The following is a 16,380-nucleotide window of genomic DNA, read 5'->3' as shown; positions in this document are numbered from 1 at the left end:
ACCTCATCTAGATAGGGCTTCTGGGTGGCTCAGTCGGTTAGGCACCTGACCTTGGCTCAGGTCATGATCTCACAATTGGTGAGTTCAAGCCCCACATAGGGTTCCACACTGACACTGCTGAACCTGCTCCTGATTCTCTCTCTCCCCCTCCCCCATGCATGCTTCTCTCTCAAAAAAATAAACAAACTTAAAAAAACTTATAAAAATAAATAAAAGTTAACTGAGGCTAAAAGACATTTCTCCAAAGAAGATATATAAATGCACATGAAAAGATGCTCAACACTATTTGTCACAAGGTAAATGCAAATCAAAACCACTATGAGATATCACTTTATAACCACTAAGATGGCTGTAATTGTCCATTAAGCATCCGACTCTTGATCTCAGCTCATGATTCCATGGTTCATTGGATCAAGCCCCAAGTGGGGCTCCACGCTAACAGCACATCTCTGCTTGGGATTCTCTGTCTCAAAATAATAAATACATGTTAAAAAAAAAAAAAAAAAGTCAGATGATACCAAGTTTTGGCAAGGATGTGAAGAAATCAGAGCCCTCCTATATTGCTAGTGCAAATGCAAAACATTTTGGGAGTTCTTCAAACAGTTAAACACAGAGATACCATATGACCCAGCAATTCCACTAAGTATATGCCCAAGAGAAATAAAAACATACATCCACACAGTTATCCACAGATGTTCATTGCAGCATTATTCACAATAGCCAAAAGCAGAAACAACCCAAATGTCCATAAACTGATGAACAGGTTAATAACATGTAGTATATGCATACAGGGGAATATTATTTAGTAATGAAAAAAGTGAATTTTACTGATATATGCTGTAACACAGATAAGTCTTGGAAACATTATGTTTATTGAAAAGTTCCAGTTACAGGGGTGCCTGGGTAGCTTAGTTGGTTAAGTGTCCAATTCTGGATTTCTGCTCAGGTCATGATCTGACAGTGCAGAGCCTACTTGGGATTCTCCTTCCCTCCCTCTCTGCCCATTCCCTGCTTGTGCTCAGGCTCTCTCTCTCTCTCTCTCTCAAAGTAAATAAACAAACCTTAAAAATAAATAAATACTATTACAAAAAAAAAAGTAAGTTCCAGTTACATATCACCACATATTGTAGGGTCCCATCTATGTGAAATGTCCAACAAGCAAATGCTTAGAAAAAGCAAGATTAGTGGTTTCCTAAAGCTAAGTTTGGGTGAGAGAGAGAAATAGTTACTTCTAATGGGTACTGGCTTTCCTTTAAGGGTAATGAAAAGTCAGAAGAAAAATCAGTAGTCAAGGGTTAGAAAAGAGGAAAAGATGAATACGTGGAGCACAAAGGATTTTTTAGACAGTGAAACTACTCTGTATATTTGAAGGGTGGCTGTGTCATTATACATTTGCCTAAATCCATAGAATGTACAGTGTCAAGAGTGATCTCTAATGTAAACTATGAATTTGGGTAATAATGATCTGTCAGTGTGGGTCCATCAACTGTAGCAAATTTGCCACTCTGGTGGAAGATGCTAATAAGGTCGCTACGCATACCTGGGGGCAGGAGACATACAGGAAATCTCTACCTTGTGCTCAATTTGGCTGTGAATCTAAAACTGCTATTTAAAAAGAAAAAAAATCAGTAGTTGGACAGGGGAAGATCAACAGAGCACAGGGGTTTGTTGTTTTCTGGGTTTTTTGGGGTTTGTTTTTTTTTTTTTTTTGGTGGAGGGGAATAAAAATATACATAAGACAGTATTTACCATCTTAATCATTTTTAGGTGTACAATTCAGTGTTTTTAATTCCATTCATATTGTTGTACAACCACAACCACCATCTACCAGAACTCTTCTCATCTTCTAAACTAAAACTACACCCATTAAACAATAACTATTCATTCCCTCCTCCCCTCTGCCCTGAGCAATCATTCCATGTTCTGTCTCTATGGCTATTCTAGGTACCTCATGCACTGCAATTACACAGTATTTGTCCTTTTGTGGCTTAGTTCATTTAATATAATGTCCTCATGGTTCATCCATTTTTGTAGCGTAGATGAGCATTTCCTTCTTTTTTAAGGCTTAATAACATTCCACTGTATCCACATACCATTTTGCTTATCCATTTATCTGTTGACCAATACCTAAATTGCTTCTATCCTTCAGCTACTGTGAATAATGCTATCAACATAGACATATATATCTCTCAAAACCCTGCTTTCAGACCACCTGGCTGGCTCAGTCAATAACGCATGTGACTTGTGATCTCAGGGTTGCGAGTTCAAGCCCCACTTTGGATGTAGAGCTTACTTTAAAAAAGGAAAACAAAACAAAACCTGCTTTCAATTCTTTTGGTAAATACCCAGAAATGGAATTGCAGGATTATATGGTAATTCCGTGATTAAGTTTTTGGAACCACCATACTGGTTTTCATAGTAGCTGCACTATTTTACATTCCCACCAACAGCACACAGGGTTCTAATTTCTTCACATCCTCACCAACACTTGTTTTTTTCTGTTGTTTTGATAGCAGCTATCCCAATGGGTGTGAGATAGGCCACAGGGGATTTTTAAGAAGTGAAACTATTCTTTATGATCTTGGAATGGTGGATATATAACACTACACACTTGTCAAAACCTGTAGAACTCTACAGCACAAGAACAATCCTTAGTCTATACAATTTTTTTAAAAAATCATGAAGAAAATCAAAGGATCCCAAGAAAGAATACAGACTGAGATAAGAAAACCTAACTGTAAAAAAAAAAGAAAAAAAGAGAAAATCTAACTGTAGTTAAATGTATGAAACAAGCTCACTGAAGGGGATGGGGGAATAAATGGTGCTGACCTAACTTGGAAAATGCAAGAGTCTGTAGAACTAGAGGGAAAAGGAACTGCACGTAAGAACTCTACTCTAGCTGATAAAGTTGTTCCCCAGAGGGCTACAGATTAATAACTCTGATATTGCTACACTACATACATACTGAAAAGGAACAGCAGCCAAAGGGACTTGTCCCAGATAGGAATTTACAGGTAAGCAAGGAGAAGAGGCTAGAAGGATAATGTGCAAATGGATTCGAGTTGAAGACATTAAATATTTAATATAGATACAGGTGGTTACATATAGAAATATTTATAGATACAGTGCATGTACACAGCTTAGTATATACACATACATCTGTTTTATCAGCTGAGAGAAACTGAAAGAATAAAACTGCAGTAGTAAGCACATCTAGCACCTATATCTTGGTCTCTAACCCCATTCTCCAATGAAAGGAACCAGAGCTGTTTGGAGAAATGGCTGATTCTAGGACTGGGACAGAAAACAGGCAAGATGAGCCTGTACCATCTTATAGTACAAGGAAGTAAACAAGTTCTTTTAAAAAAAATCCTTACTAATGGAGATATGTACAGGGGCACAGCAGCCACCTAAAAGTGTTCTCAACGGCCAAAGCTGGAACAATCTGAGCAACAAAATAAATGAAGAAGTATTGGATTATATCCTTACTAATATAAACAAATAAGGGAGAAGAGATAAATTTCCTGTGCAGAATAATTCCAAATAAATTATGTAGATACTCCAACCCTAAAAAAAGGGAGCATAACTCCTTTCCCTTTAAGTGTAGGATGCCTATAGTGACTTCCTTCCATAGAATACAGTATGGAAACAGAAGAAAAAATAACTTTACGGTGGAGAAATCCGATAAACACTACTTCAGCCAAGTGACCAAAATGAGTACCAACAATAAATCCTGATAATCTGTACCTCTGAAATGATGTGATGAAAATGGCACATGCTCATCCTTCCCAAAACCCACAACCTCAGTCTGATCACAATAAAAACATCAGGGATGTCTTAGTAGCTCAGTCAGTCAAGCATCCAACTTTGACTCAGGTCATGATCTCACGGTTCATGAGTTCCAGCCCAGCGTCAGGCTCTGTGCTGACAGCTCAGAGCCTGGAGCCTGCTTTGGATTCTTTGTCTCCCTCTCTCCCTGCCCCTCCCCCACTTGCACACACTGTTTCTCTCTCTCTCTCAAAAATAAATAAAACATTTAAAAAAAAATTTTTTTAATCAAACAAATTCCAATAGAGGGGCATCCTACAATATACCTAATACTCCTCTAAATTCACAAGATCATCAAAAACAAGGAAAGTCTGAAAAAATGGCAGATAAGAAGTGTGTAAAGAGAGGGGCGCCCGGGTAGTTCAGTCGGTTGAGCATCTCACTTTGGCTCAGTTCATGATCTCACAGTTCATGATTTCGAGCCCTGCATCAAGCACGCTGCTGTCAGCGCAGAGTCCACTTTGGATCCTCTGTCCCCCCTTTCTCTCTGCCCCTGCCCCCCACTCTAAAATAAGCACTTACCAAAAAAAAAAAAAAAAAAAAGTGCCTAAAGAGACATGACAACTAAATGTAATGTGGACAGAAGACATTAGGTAAAAACTAAGGAAATCTGAATCAACTATGGATTTTAGTTAACAATAATGTATCAATTCTGGTTAATTTTAACAAATGTACCATACTAATGTATCAATTTAAAGAAAGAAAAAAAAAAAACTGCCAGTAACTCTAGGCTGATGGCCTCTTACTTCCTGGAGTCGATTTTATAGCCTGGTAGTATATCTAGGTGACTAAGAGACCTGCGCCATTAAAGGAGATTTTTATTGTTTCCAACATCCACGAAAACTTTCTCCTCACAAAAAAAACTTCTGGACTTCTATTTCAGTGTCCTTTCTTCAGTCCCTGCAGTGCCTTCACTCAGTCTGAGGTTAGGTCAACTTCAACAAGCCCTCACCATCAATTCTAACCATTTATGCAAAACACCCATCTATTCTGGCAGGTGATGTCACCACGGCATAGTATAGCAAGCAAAAGGCAGCCCACGAACCCCAGGTAAGACACATAAGCCCCTCATCACCAAGCCTCTTAAAATTATGGTGGGCCATGCTGGACTCCTAAAGACCTTAACTCTAAAATATCTGCTTTGGGGCGCCTGGGGGGCTCAGTTGGTTAAGCATCCCACTCTTGATTTTGGCTCAGGTCATGATCTCATAGTTCATGAGATCAAGCCCCATGTTGGGCTCTGCTGCTTGGGGTTCTCTCTCTCTGCCCTTCCCTTGCTCACACACTCTCTTTCAAAACAAATAAACTTTTAAAAATATGTGTCTGCTTCATCACTAATATCACTACCTTTTCTTAGCCCCTTTGCTATTATTCAAATATCCATAAATACATATTTGTACACACATGTGTTTTGCTTCTACAAAGTGATCATTAGTTCCTTCGAGACAGACACCATAAATTCTGTATTTTGGGGTACCTTAAAACTACTCCCCTTCTTCCTTTCTAATAGAACCCTAATTTTGTTCAGGTGGCAATTTGTCCAGCTTTGAACAGTGAAACCTAAGGGGAAGTTTGTTGTAGAAACTCTGGGAAAGCTTTTGCCTTCCTGAAAAAGAGGCAGATTTATCTGATGTTGTTCTCTTTCTCTTACTTTCCTTTTTTTTTTTTTTTTTTTTTTTTTGGACTTACATACAGGTCTGATAGCTGGGGGTACAACTTGCAACTCTGAGAGAAAGTCCAAAGCATTTCCACAAATGCTGATCCTGAAAGTGCTGAGTTCATGAACCCATGCCAGTGATTGCCTATCTCCAAATATCTTCTTATACAAGACAAATATTTATTTCAGCACTTGTTTAAAAAAAAAAAAAATCAAGTTGCAGGACCCAGCACCATAAGCAACAATGATAACTGTGACTTCAAAAGAAAGACTTACAGTATACCTCCTGAGCTTTCACAATAGGATTGGAAAAGAGGCAGAAGCTCTGAACAATCCTAGGGGGAACTATTAAGCAAAAATCACTTACAGGGATCAAAAACTTTAAACAGCCTAAACCCTAACCTTACAGGTAGGGCATATCACACAGCTCAGTATGCCCTAATATTGACAGACATCTTGCCAGGATCCTGGGATCACAAAATATTTAAGGAAAGTCTTGAACATAAAAAACAGGAATGAAAACTAGCAAAAACGGAGAAAAAAAGCAACTTGGAGGCTACAAACATCATGCAAGATAAGAAAACTAAACACAATGAAACAAACAAAAAAAACCTATTTTTGGTATACAAAAAGAATTAACAGAAGATATTAATCCAAAACCTAAGTAGAGGATGCTATGAAGAAACAGAAAACAAACAAAGGTGCCTGGGTGGCTCAGTTGGTTAAGCATCCAACTCTTGATTACAGCTCAGGTCATGATTTCACAGTTGGTGAGTTCAAACTCTGCTGAGTGAGCCTGCTTGGGATTCTCTCTCTCCCCCTCTCTCTGCCCCTCCCCTGCTCATGCTGGAAGGGAGGGAGGGAGGAAGGAAGAAAACAGCTCTTGGAAATTAAAAATACAATAGCAAAATAATTAAAAATTCTGGGGCACCTGGGTGGTTCAGTCAGTTAAGCATCCAACTCTTGATTTCAAGTCAGGTCATTCTCACAATCATGAGATCAGGTTCTGTGCTGATGACATGGAGGCTGCTGTGGATTATCTCCCTCTCTCTGTCCCCCCTCCCCCCCATCTATCTCCCTCTTTCTCTCTCAAAATAAATACATAAATACCTTTTAAAAATTAAAAACTCATTGTAACAACTTTCAGTTTCTAGTAGTAGCAGGCTAGGTTTTTCGGATCAACTTTCACTATTCCACTGGATAAAAACTTTAAAATATGGATAAAATATATTTCAAAAATATAAAGCATCAAAGACAAGCCAAGATAACAAGGAACTACAAAGTCACAAGTGAAAAATTCAAACCAAAAAGGAAAAATAAAAGCATATAAGCTACTTTTACCCTGAGGATGTTTGTTAATCCTAAAAATCAGGATCTTTGTTTTGATAACATAGCACAAAATGTGGGGACAGAAATCAAAATCCGACACCTACACAAGGGAATTTCAAGCTCTGAATTTGGTTTAAGGTGGTCTCAGACTAGGAGTGACTCCAGGCACATAGAAGAAGAAAATACAAACCCTATACATAACATGGAATACCACAAACTAACCATAAAAGAATGATTCTCACATACAACATGTTAAATGAAAGAAGTCAGACAAAAAAAGAGTATATATTATTCATGTGAAGTTTTGAAAAATCTACAAAAGTAATCAATGGCAATACAAGTCAGAATTGTGGTTACTTTGGGGTGGATATTTACTGGGAACAGCATGAAGGAAACTTCTCTATCTTGATCTTAGTGAGAATTACAGGAGTATGTTCATTTTTCTTTTAATCTTAATGTTCAACACATAAGATTTGTACACTTTAATGGCTAAATGCTATATCTTAATAAAACTTTAAAAAATGAAGGTGAAATAAGGGCATTTTCAGATTCAAAAAGTTAACAAATGTTAATTATATTCTGCCTTGGCAAACAGTAAAAGATGTTCATTTAGTTCATGGTCCAAGTCTAGAAGATTGATTCAAAAGTTAAAGTTTGTGTCGGGGCACCTGGGTGGCTCAGTCTAACCGGTTAAGCATCCAACTTCGGCTTAGGTCATGATCTCATTGCTTCTGAGTTCAACCCCTGTGTCAGGCTCTGTGCTGGCAGCTCAGAGCCTGGAGCCTGCTTCAGATTCTGTCTCCATCTCTCTGCGCCTCCCCTGCTCGCGCTCTCTCTAATATAAAATAACATAAAATAAAATAAACCAAAAAGTTTTTAAAAAAAAAGCTATTTACTTACCATAGCTATTTCAATAATTTTGATTTTTATAATTTGCGATGGAAAAAGAATCTCAACTAAACACCACTAATATGTCAAAAATCTCTCAGAATCAACTTAACATTTTTACTCACTAAAAAGTAATCTTTTATGCTTTCCCAATTCATTAAGTTTCAGAAAATTTACATTTACATTATTCTTACATGACCACCAAAGAGAATGTTCACTGTTGTCATTTCTAAAATCCAAAGGATCATAAAATATACCACAAAAATAATCATTTGGGGGTGCCTGAGTGGCTCAGTGGGTTGGGTAAGCATCCGACCCTTGATTTTGGCTCAGATCATGATCTCACAGTTCCTAAGATCAAGCCATGCATTGGGCTTACGCTGTCAGAATCCCCAGCTTGGGATTCTCTCTCTCTACCCCTCTTCCTGCTCACATGTACTCTCTCTCTCTCTAAAATAAATAAATAAACTTATAAGAAAATAATCATCTGTACTCAAACAATCAAGGAAATGAGAACTCCAGGCCTAAAAGAGAAAAATTTCATATGAAAGGCACAATTAAATATATTTCAAGATTATAAAAAGGATCCCTAAAAGGGTGCCTGGATAGCTCAGTTGGTACAGCACTGACGCAAGATCATTGAGTTCAAGCCTCACGATGTGGAGCCTACTTAAAAAACCAACAAAGGATCGCTAAAGTTAAATAAGAAATATACATGCTGGGGAAAAAAGCCAAAATACCCTTAGTATTCAACACATTAACTGATAACAGAATTACAGCAATTCATTGATTTCCTTGTTCAACAAATAGTTCTGTGCCTATTTTATGCCTATTCTTTTTCTACAAAATAAGTATACAGCAGGGATACAGCAGGAACAAAAGATATGACTCTCACTCTAGAAACAACAAAAAAATGGTATGACGGGAAAATCTGACTAAACATTTATATTTCTTCTAATTATGACAAATACATAATACTAATATTTCACTTATTTCATGAGGTATTGTGAAAGTCTGAGGATTAGTCCTCTATCAAGAACTTAAGGAAAAATTGTTCCTAAGTCCCAAATATTAATAAATAATTTGGATTCAATAGCGACATTTTACAAAAACTTTTATTCTTATTCTAAATTTGTTTCTCTTGGGCTCTGTACAAATTCTAAATGCTGAATCCCACATTACAAAAAGCAGTCAGAGAGCATCTTACAACACCTTACAGCATCTATCTACGCTTTGAAAGAGGTGGTTTTAAGGAAGTAGTGAATGAAAACCCTGTAAAAGTAATCACAGAATACAACTTAATATAGGAAAAAAGGAAAATGCTGAAAAGCGCAGGTGACAATATTAGAGTTAACTGTATCAAAAGATTATTTTTAAACACAATTTGCAATTTTAAGGCATCATTTACCATCAATTAAAGGTGGTATCTCAAAATATTCTAAAATATGTTTGATATTTAAGAAACTTAGTGCATAAATCAAGCACACTGGGAGGATGATCAAACTCAACCTCAGAGAAAGCACTGGAACAAAACTGATATAGAAGTAAAAATATTAATTCATATATCTAGGGTAATGGAAAAACAGTGTAAACAAAATACAGAAACATATATTTTAAAAATACAACTGATATCAGAACCAATAACACATTGTTAAAAGAACACCCTTCAAATATTCTTGAAGAGGTGATAAAATCAAAAAACTTTCATCTTCTAAAACCCAGAGGGATTCCTCCTCCTGCCACCAAAGGCTTCGGAAGGAAGAAATAATCCCTTCTACTAACACAAACTAAAACTTCCTTCTGTGGATTTTTAAATAGTCTAAAGGTTGAGTTAATTAGTGCTAATAAATAACTTCTTTCTCACTCACTCCATGAATTTGAATCCAGCATTTAGACACACCTACCTCTCAGCCTGGTCCCAATCTACCCTGCATCACTACTTCCAGGCATCCTAGAATTCAAATTCAAGCCAAACCTAGCCATTACATTCAGGTCAATCCAGCAAACATTTACTAAAGATCCTAGTAGTGTCAGGCTCTATGCCAGGCAGTGTGCTGATGATAGGGGAGAATAGAGCAATGAATCAGACAATGATTAGGCAATGATCTCTGCCCTCTAGGAACTTCTCAGGAATCTCCATATGCAAAACCTTCCTTATTCCAAACCCCATGCCAGATCTTTTTTGGTATGTCTGATATACATAGCCTAAACTAATACATGGAACAGTTTTTGCTTCCTATGAAACAAAACTTAGTATATAATCTTTTCCCACTAGTTTTTAATACAGTGCAGGTATGACTATGTTCCCCAAAACAGTATTTTTCTGTTTTGCTATTGAGCTAAAAATGTTTAAAGACTGAAGACTAATAAATAAAATAGCACTTGTAGGTGCCCTAATTATAAACCATTCATTACTATTCTCTTGTCCTATTTTCTGCCTGCAAACAGGAGCCGATACATAGGAAAAAGTAGGTAAAATAGGTTTTTAAGGGTTCAGCCAAACCCACATTTATAGATTGGGGGAAGGAGAAAGAGAGTGAGTGTTCCAGAATAAAGGCAGGGAAGGGGAGTGGAACTGAGTGATTTAAGTAGCAAATGCAGAGGAGAGAGATTGGTTAGAGGCAGTTCTCCAGCTTCCACCTTATTAGGACAGAATGGTGGCATAAATAGGTGACTTGATTAACTCTCAGCCTCCTTAAACTAAGAACAACAGTTGTAAGACAATGGTGAACACAACAAATTCTACCAACAAGAGGGAATACAATGTAATAATATTTATGGGTGCCTGGGTAGCTCAGTTGGTTAAGCATCCCTCTTGATTTCAGCTCAGGTCATGACCCAAGGGTTATGGGATCAAGCCCTGCACTGGACTCTGCACTAAGGGTGCAGCCTACTTGGGATTCTCTCTCCTCTCTCTCCCTCTGCCTGTTTCTCAATCGTGCTCTCTTTAAAAAAAAAAAAAAAAAAAAAAAAAAAAAAAAAAAAAATTAAATATTTATACCATGACTATTTTCCCAAAGGTTTGAATGTACAAGAAATAAGTATAAGTAGTAATCCATAAGAAAGAGATTATCCAGAATGTGTACTCTGGAGAAAAGGAGGTTTAAGAGGAACTGATCAACAGAAGACATTCTGGACAGTGATACCAACATAGAGGAGTGTTTGAGTTAGGAAAGAGTATCACCTCAAAAATGGCTCTAAGTTTCCTCACAGCAGGGCCAATGTTATAAACCTTTCTAAATTTCACCATTCACAGTGCTTCCCTATAATAGACACTCAATAATTTTTTTTTAAACTAAACTCCTACAGTAATTTCATGGTCTTTAAAAAAAGCAACACCATTCACATTAATTAATTAATAAATTGTTTTCTTTGAGGGCGCCTGGATGGCTCAGTTGGCTGAGTGTCTGACTTCAGCTCAGGTCATGATCTCACAGTTCATGGGTACAGGCCCCACATCAGGCTCTGTGCTGGAGCCTACTTCAGATTCTGTGTCTCCTTCTCTCTCTGCCCCTCCTCGACTCACACTCTGTCTTACTCTGTCTCTCAAAAATAAATACATAAATGTAAAAAAAATTTTTTTTAATAAATTGTTTTCTTTGTCAATCTCCTCTACACAGGTGCACCGATTTTCTAAAAAATGTGAAGTAATCTTCAATATTACAAATACATTCTAAACATTAAAAACTACAGTGGGACCAAACTGCTTTGTCCTAGACAAACCCATTACTGTGGCCTAAGATTTCATCAGCTATTTTTACAGTCACATCACAAACCTATGAGTCAGGTAAAGTCAGAAGAAATACCTTTAGGTCAGCTTTTCCCCAATATAAAAGTTTTTTACCCAAACACTAAAACTTAACTTCCTAATTTTGGATTCAATTTGTTTAGACATTCTTAAACTATTACCTAGACCATTTAAACCATCATCACCTACCAAGGCCTTCAGAACCATAAAGACTTCTCCAGGATGCACTTTTTAATCAGTAATCAATACTCTGCATAACAGACTATTAATTCAATGAGGCAAAACATGCATGATCGCCTATAGGCATTGTTTCGGTCAGTGAAAACAAAGAAAGATTAATCAAGTTCTATACTCCAGGACTCAAAGTCTAGTACACTTGCAGTGTAGGTATTAAAATAGAAATGCTATGTAAATGCTATGTGGACAAAGATAAAGAAGCATTAAGGGTTAAGATTGGGAGTTATCCACTGAATCTATCATCCAACCCCAATTTTTCAATTTCTTCCAAAAAGAGCATGAGCTTTGTGAAAAGCACTTAGCTAATAATTTAATGAAAATAACAATGGTTTTTAAATTATACACTCTTGGGGTGCCTGGGTGGCTCAGTTGGTTGGGTGTCTGACTGTGGCTTAGGTCATGATCTCACAGCTGGTGAGTACCATCCCCTCGTCGGGCTCCGTGCTGACAGCTCAGAGCCTGAAGCCTGCTTCAGATCTTGTGTCCCCCTCTCTCTCTGCCCCTCCCCCACTCATGCACTGTCTCTCTCTCTGTCAAAAATAAACGTTAAAAAAAATTTTTTTAATTATACACTCTCAAAGCTAAGGGCCAAAAATCACACAGACCAAGGAAACTAAGGCACACACTCAATCCATACACAGACTTTTTTGTTGAAATTTGCTCCTCAAAAAAACAAGAGTTATCTCCTAATAAATAAAATGTACTGACTAAACACAGGACTTGTCCAATCTCTAACTTTCTCAGTTTTAAAAAGGGCTAATAATTACAAAATCTGTGCTTTGTGAAGTCACGAATTCATACTTGGATTCTTTTTGATCCAACCATTCTTCCTGTGATAATAAGAAAATCAACACAATAAACAACACTTAAGATGCCATCTTATAACTGGGCCACCTGGGTGGCTAAATTGGTTGAGTGTCCGACTCTTGATTTCAGCTCAGGTCATGTTCCCAGGGTCGTGGGATCAAGCCCCATGTCTGGCTCTGCACTGAGCATGGAGCCTACTTGAGATTCATTCTCCTCTCCTTTCATTCCCCTCCCCTCCCCTCCTCTCCTCTCTCTCCCCTCCCTCCCTCTGCCCTTCTCCCCCACTCACGCTCTCTCCAGCTCATGAAAATTAAAAATTTTTTAAAAAGATGCTATCTTATAATTATGTTGCACCCTGAAGAAATGAAGATACTGTCATCTCTTTGCTTCATATTACCAAGAACAGAGAACCCAAAACTAAGTCTCTAGCATAAATTCAATGCTTACTTAAAATGCTCTTCTGGAACACGTGGAATCCCTTGAAGCACAGCTCAAATCTATTACCAGTTAATTCATATCCCCTCACAACCAAACAACAAAGTCTGACATAACCCTCTTAGCCACCCACTTAGCCTATCATTTTTTAGTTGTCCCCCAGAGTCAGTGTTAAAATGGTTCTCTATTACTTTATCCTCAAATTTAACATAAGACTTAAGCATTAAAATAGCAATGAAACTCCAATGAATAGAAGAAAAAAACTTAAGTTTGAGTGCATAACTGCATTCATCATTTTTTGGTAACAACATGCTCCCAATAATTAAACCTTTGGGATAGTAATGTAATCTTAAACATGAAATAATAGAACTGGTTTCTAAATTCAGAATTTCAAGAGAATTTCCCCAACCTCAAATTCTTCAATGACAAGAGCACAGTATAGGTGTTTGTTACAGTCCACTGGAAGCACAATATCCTTATTCAAAACAGAACAGTAAAAACAGGAAGTCCAGTCAAATTTTTCTAAGGTCTCTTCTGGGTGCTAACAATAGACCTCTACACCAACTTCTACTTTATCTAGAGTTTAAGCATCCAGATGATACTAGTTCATTCTATATCATTTGGTTTCTTATAAAGGTTTCCCTCAAATCCTAAAACCACTAAAAAGTTTAACACACAGTGCATTAAATTTTAAGAGAAAACTTAATTTAAAATTTTTTTCATAATTTCCAAAAGGATACAAAATAATTTTTATAGTTAAACAGAAATTCCCATCTCTTCTACAGTTAACCTTTCCAAACTGAGAAACTATTCAAAAGCTGAAAATAAATAATCAAAATACAGGACATAATGGGAGATTGCTAATCACTTTTGAATGCATTATATTCTTAAATTACAAATAAAAAAATTTTAATCACATTTTAATCTTGACTAAAATATTTGGTTTCTCCTTAAAACTTTTTCTACAGTATGATAAAGTGCTTTTTTAAATCTAAGAGTTAAATCTAAATACTATTACTCTACTCTTCCAGTGTATACTTTAAAAAAAGTCTGTGTACATTTTGGTTTCCTCTGAAACGTGGATTATTTACGTAAAAATAAAAATATTTTCTAATTATAAATATAAATAAAACTACACCCATCTACTTTAATTGATAATGCACTACAGTCAATTATAAAATATACAAAATCAAAGGGAAAAGGCCAATAACGCCTGAGAATCTAACTAACGTGAAAGGTTAAATTTTACATAATTCATTTACTACATAATCCTTCTTAATGCTAGAACAGTCAATGCTATCTAAGAAATTAACGTCTGAGATATTTTCTTTTGGGTGGTGTGTTTACAGATTTGGGCAAACACTTGTCCTGAATGTAGCAGGAGATTCCTGGGCTGGCTAAGTGTTCCAACTAGATGAACTCTAAAGTCTCTTTCAGTTCTAAGATTCCCAGTCTGTGAAAAATAACCTAAGAAAGCATTTTGCCTTTCAATTAACCGATCTACCTTCATTCCCAGCCAAACTGCTCCTTTAAAGACAAAAAAGTTCTTCCCGCCCCTCTGCAGTGGTTTCACGAGATCCTCGTTAACAAAAGGCACGAAAAATGTGCACAGGTGGGATAAAAAGGGGAGTGGCTTGAAGCCAGGCAGCTCTCAGGACAGCGCCCCCACGCCCCAGGTCCCTCGGCTGCACCTGAGAAATCACTGCCCTCCACACCTCCACCCTTCCGAAGCTACGTCGCGAGCGAATTCTCCGATCTATTACAGCCCACCCGCACCTTGGTCAGTCACTGGGCATTGTCTGCAGCCTTTAGCGCCCAAGAAAGACAAGGAGGAAAGAAAGAAAAGGGGGAGAACGAGTGAGAATAAAGAACAGCGGAAAGGGAAGTAAAGCAATCGGGAAGCCCTACGCTCCTTTAGGCAAAATTGGCTTCCCCATCGACCCATCAATTTAATTCAGATCCAAAAGCCACCCTCCCAACCCAAGGTAGCAGCCGGGGATGGCCCAGCCCAAGTCCCCGAAGCTACGCGCGGGTCCGGGGCACACAGACTGGGAGAGGGAAATGGGCGTGTGGGCTGGGCCTGGCTGGCCGGAGGCCGGGCTCGGAACAAAGCCGCCAGGCTCCCCCTACCTGGGGCGAGGGCGGTGGGCGGCGCCTCGAGGCTCCCCGCACAGTCCCGGCCCGGCGACGCCCTCGCCCCGGGGACCCTTGCCCCGGCTGGGGGCCGCAGCGGGCCCCCTCCCCGTCAGAGAACAGCGCCCCTTTGGGACAATGGGCCCCCTCCCCCGCCTCCGGGCGAGGAGATACAAAGAGAGAAGAGCGCAGCCCGGCAAAGAGCCAGGCGTCGGAAAGTGAAGGCGGAGGAGAGACAGGGAAAGGGTGAGGATGGCGGCGGACGCGGGAGTCCGCGGGCCGCTCCCTCAGCCGTCCAAGGCGCTGCCTTCAGCTCCGCCGCGGCGGCAGAAGCGGGAGCGCAGACCAGCAGCCCCTCAACCCTGGCGGAGAGGAACAGGGATCTGCACACAAAGGAGAGGGACCCCCGCCATCCGCTAGCGCCTGGGGCAGGAAAGCCCGAAGAGCTCTGGCCGCCGACGGTCAGTTGCGCCTGACCAGCCCGCGCCCCTCGCGCGCTGTGGCGTCCGCGCGGGGAGCCCCTCTATCGGACTCACCCACAGCTCCGTGCCCCAGCTCATGGCGGAACTTGAGGCGACTCCAGCCGTCTGGCTGCTCTGCTCTCCGTCCGTCTGTCGGCTCTGCCCTTAGTCTGTCCGACTTCCCACTAGCTGCCCAACGGGCTTGCGGCTCCACGGCTCTGCCTCCGAAGGTGCCGCGACTGCCGGGCTCCCCAGTGAGTGAGAAAGACTAGACAGGAGAAGCCGCCGCCGCCGACGCCGCGTCCCCGCCTCCCGGAGCCGGCAGGGAGGGGGCCCGGGCCGAGGGGAGGCGGGACGCGGAAAGGGGAGGGGGCGGGGCGCGATGCACCCTGGGATCGCGGCGGACCCGCGCTCGCCTGGCCTTTGCCGGTAGAGTACCCTAGCAGAAAGGTCTCCAACCTGCCTGGCTCACTCGATAGGTTTCTTCCTACCTGCCGCCTGGGGCTTGGACAGTACCACCCCCACCGCCACTCTCATCTCTGCCTCCAAGATGGAAAGGGAGAGAAGGGAAACACTCCCACCTCCCTTCTCTCCCCTGAGACCCCTTAGATGAGGCAACTCCAGTCGCCCTCCCTTCCTGCTTGTCGTTCCTCCACCTGGGAGAAATCCTAACAGAAACCTTTTAAAAATCCTTAGGTTTACATAGTCGGAGATTTGTATTTTACTTATTTTTTTTAAGTCTTGATTGGTAAAGGTGATCTTGAGAATCATCGAAATGTGTAGAGGTTGAACGTCAAATGTGAATGCAACGTGCCCCGATTCTGTTTTTAATAAAACATTTTAATTTTATAACTTCT

At 39.7% G+C, this 16,380-nt stretch overlaps 1 protein-coding gene across 3 annotated transcripts in view; it reads right to left on the bottom strand.

Moving 5' to 3' along the window:
• FNBP1L (formin binding protein 1 like) overlaps positions 1-15,843 on the bottom strand; it is a 123,950-nt gene extending 108,107 nt beyond the window's left edge. For 2 of the 3 annotated variants that reach the window (XM_030326224.2, XM_030326226.2), the window contains exon 1: positions 15,599-15,843. In XM_030326224.2, coding sequence (XP_030182084.1) covers positions 15,599-15,622 — 24 coding nt within the window. In that variant the 5' untranslated portion in view covers positions 15,623-15,843. The remainder of the gene's footprint in view (positions 1-15,598) is intronic. The other variant, XM_030326227.1, reaches the window with a different exon arrangement.
• Positions 15,844-16,380: the final 537 nt, after the last annotated feature.

The sequence above is a fragment of the Lynx canadensis genome, chromosome C1 (genome assembly GCF_007474595.2).
Source record: "Lynx canadensis isolate LIC74 chromosome C1, mLynCan4.pri.v2, whole genome shotgun sequence".
Taxonomy (NCBI): Eukaryota; Metazoa; Chordata; class Mammalia; order Carnivora; family Felidae; genus Lynx; species Lynx canadensis.
This window is presented reverse-complemented; position numbering and strand designations above follow the sequence as displayed.